The 8,765-nt window shown below is 39.9% G+C and overlaps 1 protein-coding gene across 1 annotated transcript; it reads left to right on the top strand.

Annotated features, from left to right (window-relative positions):
• The first annotated feature begins 3,316 nt into the window (after window positions 1-3,316).
• On the top strand, window positions 3,317-8,328 carry LOC142371280 (perforin-1-like). The gene is made up of 5 exons (XM_075453921.1): window positions 3,317-3,361; window positions 4,939-5,475; window positions 5,578-5,716; window positions 5,801-6,012; window positions 7,016-8,328. Exons 1-5 carry the CDS (start codon window positions 3,333-3,335, stop codon window positions 7,827-7,829), a joined length of 1,731 nt encoding a protein of 576 aa, XP_075310036.1. The 5' UTR covers window positions 3,317-3,332; the 3' UTR covers window positions 7,830-8,328.
• The last annotated feature ends 437 nt before the right edge of the window (window positions 8,329-8,765 follow it).

Here is an 8,765-nt window from a genome sequence, read left to right as displayed (position 1 = left end):
AAGTTATCTACAAATCTTTTGTTTCAGGACTGGTTGCTGTGGTTATTTATCTACCAATCTCAACCTGCTCTTTGTTTCCTTTGATAGATGTTACAGATAGCTGTGTGAATATTCATAAAAGCAACCACCAGATTTAACCTGTTTTGATTATTACAGATTGTGCTGCATTGAGTTTTAAAGCCATTTTATTTTCATATGTTTAAAAAAAAATGTCATACAAACATGAAACAGGGAGTCATTTTCAGCTCCAGTTGGCTGATCTACACACTGTTCTCATTTTCAGTCTAACTACTCTCCATACTGGGAATGGCTGTTTGTAGACTAATTCCAAGAGTCTGTATGATGTGAAAATATTTAAAATGTTTGAATTATAGATTAGGTTGGGACCTAAGACCCCTCTTCAAGTTTGTAACTTGGTTGTATTCTTGCCTCCTCATCTTGAAATAACCAGAGTCCTTTGGAGTGGTTATTTTCTTTGGTGTCTGAACACAGAAACATAATGCTTAAAGATGCCAGTCAATCGTTAATCTGGGTTATTTGAGAGTCAGTCCAAAGTAAAAATGTTGGCTGAAACATATCTTTAAAGGCCAACATTCAATGATATCCTGTTCAGCAGTTAACCGTTTTATCCCTTTCAGATAAAAAACAATGAACATTACGCTCTCTCTCGGTTATGATAAAGTTCTTGACCTTGTTAACAAGTTCACGTTGTGTTTTTTATACACCAGAAGATATCATCAGCAAAACAAGATAAAATTAAGCCAATTTTCACCATGAAACTTTTGTGTACCATAACAGTCTTAAAATAAAAACGTGATTCAAACGGGCAGGACTTCATATGCAGCTAAACTAAGTGAATTTAATTGATATGGATATTAATTTGATGCAGTGTTAATGAGAAATCTGTCCTAAACCCCTCTCTTAGTACAGAGGGTAAGTGTAAAAAGTTCTTGCAGTTGACAGTAATGACTCTAACGGTCTTTGTTGCAGCAGAGGAGAAGAAACTTCGGTCTAAACACGCTGTGTTGTGTAGAGGATGTGTAGGACTGTAAATAAATAACGGAAATAGCTTTTGGTTAATGCATACTTAATCTAAAATACACAATCAGCTGTTTTGTCTTATTCACATTAAAGACAATGGGATTTTTTTTTTCTCGGACACAACTTCCTGTCTATCAACGACTCTCACTGCAACAGCAGAGTCATCTGAATATTTCTGTTGGTGACAGGACCACAAGTTTTTACAGGAAGTCGGTATGTATCACGTAAAGAAAAAAAGCACCCTGCAGTGCTCGTATGCCCCTAAATATTCTCTTAGATACCATGTCACGAACTGGTGTGTTTGTCAGGCATTCAGTAATCAAGGAGATTCAATTCAGTTTTATTAATATAAAACAAATTACAACAAATGTCATCTCAAGGCACTTAAATTGTCCAATTGGAGTTCAATTCATTGTAATCATAATCCAATCGAATCCAATGTGTTAAGAGGCATGTTAGAGGCATTGACTGGATTTTTCTTTTCTGACATAACTGTAGGATGAACATCAGAACACATTGCTGGCTGCTTTGTCCAAATAACAGAGGGTTCACAGAAGCAGCTTCATTGTGGTGTTTTCAATTCCAACACCAGCGCCACAAGCAATATGCAGTAAATCCTGCAGGTGCTTATTTGGCTGAGCACGCTGCCACAGAATCCTGACATCGTCTCATATTCGTTAGACTCTGCATGAATTATTTCCTAAAATCACATCAACAAGCGAGAACCAGCGCTCAGACATCAGTCATTACATCTTGGAGAAAGGTCTGTGGAAGCAGAGGCGCACCTTGTCAACAGGCAAGGCAGGCAACTGCTTGGAGCCCCGAGCCACTAGGGGGCCCCCGAGAGCTGAGGTGCATTCAATCAAAGATTGCCTAGTTACTTTATAAACTGTCTCAAACAGTGGCGAACGTTCGTGGTGAACATGTTTTCTTTGAACAGTTAAATTTAAATTATTTAGTCAAAGATTGTCTAGTTAACATGCCATTCTATAATTCCAGAATTGCATTGTTGACTTCGTCAAACTCGCGTCAAGTTCCACTGCAGGCTATGTTCGCGGAGAACTAGCCCCTCAGAGTGTTTGCCAGAAATTCAAGGCTAGTGGAAAATAAAAACCATACTTATGAAATCGATATCATGAACAGCTTTACTTGTCACAAAGAATCTTTAAATGAACACAATTATGATTGGATGGCCAGCTACACCCGGTAGATAAAAAGCAACAGGCGAATATCAAGTGCCAACGTAGACAACATAGTCTTTTTTAGTTATTTATTTATTCTTTACATGTATATTGTAAAAAATAACAATAAAATGAGGTTTTATTTCATATATTTTTCGTTGGTGTCAGATGTTTTGGTGACGAACACTGGTCGGTAGGGCCCCCTAGGATTTTTTTGCTTGGGGCCCCCACAGACTCTAGAATCGCCCCTGTGTGGAAGTTGTGCAGGGAAAGTTATTGGGCAGGCATCAAAGGATCACTGCATCTGCCAGCGCCACAATGACTCATTTTCCTCTTTAAAAAATAACACAAAGAACTTGTGAGAGAAGTGATTCACAGATGGAGAGATCAGTTCTGGCTCTCTAAACACGGGTTCCCCGTCAAAGATCCTCGTTCTCCTTTCTAACGCTGAGACAGCAATAACCGGAAAAAATAAATAAAAATAAAACTGTTAATGATGACTTACGTACTGCAATCAATTTAGCTTCACTCTGTTCCTGTTGATGCACTGGTGTTAAAGTGTGAAAATAATCACATACCTTTATTACTTTTTAGCTAGCAAGCTGAAGAGCATTACCTCAAAGTTCTTACCTAGCCTTGAAGTTTACAGACGTACCATGTAAAAACAAAGTATTTAAAAAAAACATTACTACTGTTCTCTAGGTACAACATTTATGCTTCAACCTGGAACTATCGTGAAAGTCGATGTAATGTAATGTTGTACGCACAGGGCGTGAGTCCCAATTGATGCCAGTGTATAAAAAGGAAATTACATTTTCACAGTAGAGAGCAAATTGTCTGTCCTGGGACAAAGTGACCACATGTGGCCCAGCTATATTTAGTTTTCAAACGTTGTTCCATCTAACTCGAGTAAAGAAATAGGTGTTGCAGTTGTGTTTTCACACTTAGGGTGATAGACCGAACCCACGTGTGATCAAAAACAGGTTGATTTCCATCAATCAACCAATGAAAAAAGAGTTTCGCCTTTACTGCTGTGACCTTCCCCACACCCTGTCCTTGAACTTGTGCTTAAAACATAAACGAGCGCTACTTGTGCACGCAGTCTGATTAATGCATGCATCAGGCACACATCAAGCAAGGTGAGTTCAATTTAGCTCACTTTCAAATATTCTCATGTCTAACTAACAATGCTACTTACAATTTTCTTTTTATATAACACTCCAGCTACGGTGCGCTTTACAGGGAATTTAATAATTAAAAGCAAATAAGATAAAGAATAATATTCACAGTTTAAAAAAAAAAAAAAGCTATATAGCTGTGTTTACAAACAGAATTATAAAAAAAGTTAATTTGTTAAAGGAGAACTGCGATATTTTCAACATTAAGCCTCTTTTATGAGTCGTCTGCAATGTTTTAGAACCTCCCTCACCGCTTTTTTGATGTTTACTGCTGTCTCCGGTATTTGCCTAATTTTGATTCTTCTCAACCTGCTTCAGAATGGCAATTATGGTGCATGTCCTAAAAGGTCCGAAAAGTTGCTTCTGTCGTGTTTTATTTGACATTTTGTACTGGATGTTCGTTGATATTACTCCGCCACCGCTAAGAAAATAGTGCGAGCATGAACGAGCTGCCAAATAAAACACGACAGAAGCAACTTTTCGCAACGAAATTTGATATGGATTACCAGTGCACACCAGTAACCACTCCGGTGAGTTGATGATTTTGAAAACTGACGTTTATGGTGCTTTTACGGTACTTTTAGGACATGCACCATGATTGCCATTCTGAAGCAGGTTGAGAAGAATCAAAATTAGGCAAATACCGGAGACAGCAGTAAACATCAAAAAAGCGGTGAGGGGGGTTCTAAAACATTGCAGACGACTCAGAAAAGAGGCTTAATGTTGAAAATACCGCAGTTCTCCTTTAACATCCAAATCAGGATCCACCTTAGTGACCTGGTCCGATTTTAGAACAGAATTAGAGGTAGCTGCTCAAAATTGTAAATACAAGAGGCCTCGGGACAGACCCCTGGGGCTCTCTGAAAGGAACATGGGCTGTCTACAGGTTCTCAGCTGTTATTCTGTTGCCCGTCTGTTGATCGGGTTGCCCCATATTGTTAAATTGTAACAATAGGATTTCATGATATTTATCTGGCAAGTCAGAGACGTTTAAAACAACTTGGTTTAGCTGAGGTAAAACATCAGGTTTTATATGGATTCTTTTCCCAAATTACGAGGTGACAACTGCCGCTCCTACGCTTCCCCAGTTCATTGGCTGTGGAGCTGAAAGAAATGATCATTATCAAACATGAATACGTGGTTTGTAGACACTGCTTCGAAAGTGGTCGTTCATCTCAGATTACTCAGAGCCGATGGGATCAGTGAGTGAAGTTTAAAACTGGAGAAAGAGAACATCTGTAAAAAGCGAGCGGTTGATAACGACTAAAATATCAGAGACAACTCCTCCAACCATACTTAAAATCCAAGTACAATTGCATGTCAGGTGGACAGTTTCAAAAGTGCAACAGCGTTGTTAAGTGCCAAAAAACAACCTCAAGTGGGGTGAATATTTGGAAAAAAAAAATATATATATATATATATATATACGGTATATATAGGAAACTGAAATATTTTTGTCCAGTATTAAGTCATGTCCAACCAGCAAAGGCATCTCTTGCTCAACTAAGAATGTTTCTTTCGATCGTCTCTTTTGACAGGAGCATGATCCTTTTGAAAGTGTGCATCTACGCTGGCCTTCTGCTCTATTTCCCCCCGTGTACATGTCAGTCATGTACAGAGGGAACAGCCAAACAGTGCCGAGATGCACAATTTGCTCCAGGTTCCAATTTGGCTGGGGAGGGCTTTGACATAACCAAAATGGAACAGAAGGGGGCTTTTGTGCTCAACATGAACGAGTGGAAACGCAAAGATAGAAAATGCACGCTGTGCAGCAACCCATATCTGGAGAACACACAACAGAAGTTACCCCTTTCTGTGGTGGACTGGAGGGCCAAACAGTCCTGCAGCGCCAAAGTGTCCTCTAAACTTCACAAGTCCAGTGAGTCTCTGGTCACTTCCAGCTCCTCTTCTGTTGAAAACAACTGGAAGGCAGGTTTAGATTTTAGTGTAGGAAAACTAGGTGCCTCACTGATGCTGGCTGGAACCAATTCTAAGCTGGCTGATTACTCCATGGAGAAAACAAAGAATGACAAATTCAGCTTCACAAGCCTCAGCATGTCCTGCGGGTACTACAGGTAAGAACATAAGGACCTGGATGAAATCTTTTTCCACACACTGGAATGTTTAGAGAAAAAAGCTCTACTGTTAAACTCTCTTTGCTGTCTCCACGAAAACAGCTACAGAGTTTCCAACACTCCCAAGTTGCACAACGAATTCAAAAAAGCGGTGAAACAGCTTCCTAAAGTCTACAGCCCAGAATCCAAGCAACGCTTTTATAAACTCATTGACAACTTCGGCACCCATTACATCACCAAGGTAAAGGAAATAAATGACATGCTTGGATTTAACCACTTAACCTTTGCAACTGATGGAAAAATGTGTTTGTATTTATCATTCCAGGTGAAATTGGGAGGAAGTGTTCAATCTGTCACCAGCGTCCGTCAGTGTCAGGCCAGTCTGCAGGGGCTCAGTGCGGAAGAGGTGCAGACGTGCCTCAAAGTTGAGGCATCTGCTACCATCAAAGTAACAGTGTCAACTGAGACTAATCACTGCAAGAAGGACATAGAGAAGTCTGATAGTAAGTCAGCGTTCTCCAGCCTCTTCAGCGACAGGTACGCAACATTTTTCTCACAGTCTTTGTCATGTTTTCAAATCATTTGTACCTCTAACAAATGAAAATACATCATACTACAAAATGGCAAAATCCTTCATTTTCAGTCTCTGTGCATATCAGTTCAGAAAGATTAAAGGAGAACTGCGGTATTTTCAACATTAAGCCTCTTTTATGAGTCGTCTGCAATGTTTTAGAACCCCCCTCCCCGCTTTTTTGAATTTTACTGCTGTCTCCGGTATTTGCCTAATTTTGATTCTTCTCAACCTGCTTCAGAATGGCAAGTATTGTGCATGTCCTAAAAGGTCCGAAAAAGCACCATAAACGTCCGTTTTCAAAATGATCAACTCACCGGAGTGGTTACTGGTGTGCACTGGTAATCCATATCAAATTTCGTTGCGAAAAGTTGCTTCTGTCGTGTTTTATTTGACATTTTGTAAATCCCATTGAGTTCTCTTGAAGACTGGATGTTCGTTGATATTACTCCGCCACCGGTGTGGAGTATAGCAAGTCAGATTCAACTGCTGAGCGGAAGTTTATCCACGGCTGTGAGGTGGTTAAGAAAATAGTTCGAGCATGAACGAGCTGCCAAATAAAACACGACAGAAGCAACTTTTCGCAACGAAATTTGATATGGATTACCAGTGCACACCAGTAACCACTCCGGTGAGTTGATGATTTTGAAAACGTTTATGGTGCTTTTACGGACCTTTTAGGACATGTGCCATGATTGCCATTCTGAAGCAGGTTGAGATGAATCAAAATTAGGAAAATACCGGAGACAGCAGTAAAATTCAAAAAAGCGGTGAGGGGGGTTCTAAAACATTGCAGACGACTCATAAAAGAGGCTTAATGTTGAAAATACCGCAGTTCCCCTTTAAGTTATTGCATCTACTCCCCTGCATCAGATGATTTCAAAGTTAGACCCCTGAAAGACACTGGCCTGTCTGCTCTTGTATGAATTATTTCTGGCTCAGTTGCTGAAACAACTCTTTCTTCAAAAGATTCACAGAAATAAAGGGGGGCCACACCACAGAGCCAGACCTCCTCTTCTCTGCTAACAAAAACCCATCAGCCTACAAGGAATGGCTGCGCTCCCTGCCGCAGAATCCTGACATAGTTTCATATTCCTTAGACTCTCTGCATGAATTATTTCCTAAAAACACATCAGCGAGCGAGAACCTGCGCTCGGCCATCACTCATTACATCTTGGAGAAAGGTCTGTGGAAGAATTGCAGTGAAAGTTGTCGGGCAGGCATTAAGAGCGACTCAAAGGATCACTGCGTCTGCCAGTGCCACAATGACCCCGCTGTTAACCTTGATTGCTGCCCAAAGCAAAAGGGGATGGCACGGATCATTATAACAGTACAGCGGGCCTCTGGTCTGTGGGGAGACTACTTCACGGCTACAGATGGTTACGTGAAGGTGTTTTTCAACAAACAAGTTCATCGTTCTCCGGTCATTTGGAACAACAATTACCCTCAATGGGCTTTTGTTGTTGACCTGGGCTCCCAGGTTCTGTCTCCAGAAAACAAATTGAAATTTGAGGTTTGGGATCAGGATAATAACTGGGATGACGACCTGTTGGGAAGATGTGAGCAAGTTTTGACTGCAGGAAACCAGACAGATTTCTGTAATCTAAATCATGGCCAGCTGTTCTTCAAATGGGAAGTGACTTGTGCTCCAAGTCTGAGCGGCAGCTCATGCATGCAATACAAACCATCTCCTATGAATCAGAGCCTGAAGAAGTTTTACGTCTCCCGTCATGCCCATCCTATTCCAAAGGCCGTCCTGCAGGAAATGGGTGTGTTATTTTGAGTAAAAGGCATAATCCATGATGCCTATCAGCATTAAAATTGCAAAAGGCTACAACTTGATATCAGAAAACATCTATCACAGCTTTTAAGTTGACTTAATATGTAAGTTTTACCTTATTTGATTGCAAGAAAAATATAAACGGTTTTCAATATAAGTTAGATTGATTTTTATTAAGAGTTTATCTGATTCAATAGGTTCTGTGGGTCAGAGCAACTTTTACTTTCTAATTGATTTCTGCATTATGATCAAATGCTATTGCTTGCCTTTTTTAAGCTTTTAGTCTTGTGTTTTCATATTGTTGCCTTCTGGTTTAAATGATATGTGATTCTCAAGAGAGACGCCAAATCGAATAATGTGGTTTTATGCCCTTGCATTTGGGTTAGGGTTATTACTGTCAGTATTACTGCTGTATATTTCCCCTTAATGCTGATGCACATGCTTAAATGTATGTTAAGCTTTCATTTATTACTCCTCTTACTTTGTAAGTTTCATGCTTCGTTCACTGTCAATTTTCACAAGTTAACAAAAAATAAAATGTGTTTAGCATCTTAAGATGTTCTGGTACTCATGAATGTTGTTCTTTTTTCTGAATGTGTCTCACTTTAGACCTCTCACTGTCAGTATTTAAAGCGAAAATGGCCTCGACCTTTGCCTACAACAAGGCTAACTTTAGTTTTAAGTGTCCAGCTACTTTGGATTGGTAGATTTTATTTGATATTTTATTTAACCTTGATCTAACCTGGAGATAAAGTTAACAAACTGACTATTAGAGTGTGACAGTTTCTTATCTTCACTCAGTATGGTTCAAGCCCACCGCCACTTCAGAGAAATGAGAGGTTTGTGGTCTTCGTTTCGTTTCTGACTGGAAAGCCGGCCTTCACTTCATATTTTACTTTGAGTTTGTCTGTGTAGGAAGCCGGCTCATCCAACTCATCT

Source organism: Odontesthes bonariensis, chromosome 21 (assembly GCF_027942865.1).
Source record: "Odontesthes bonariensis isolate fOdoBon6 chromosome 21, fOdoBon6.hap1, whole genome shotgun sequence".
NCBI lineage: Eukaryota > Metazoa > Chordata > Actinopteri > Atheriniformes > Atherinopsidae > Odontesthes > Odontesthes bonariensis.
Note: the sequence above shows the minus strand (reverse complement) of the source record. Positions and strands in the feature narration are given on the sequence as shown.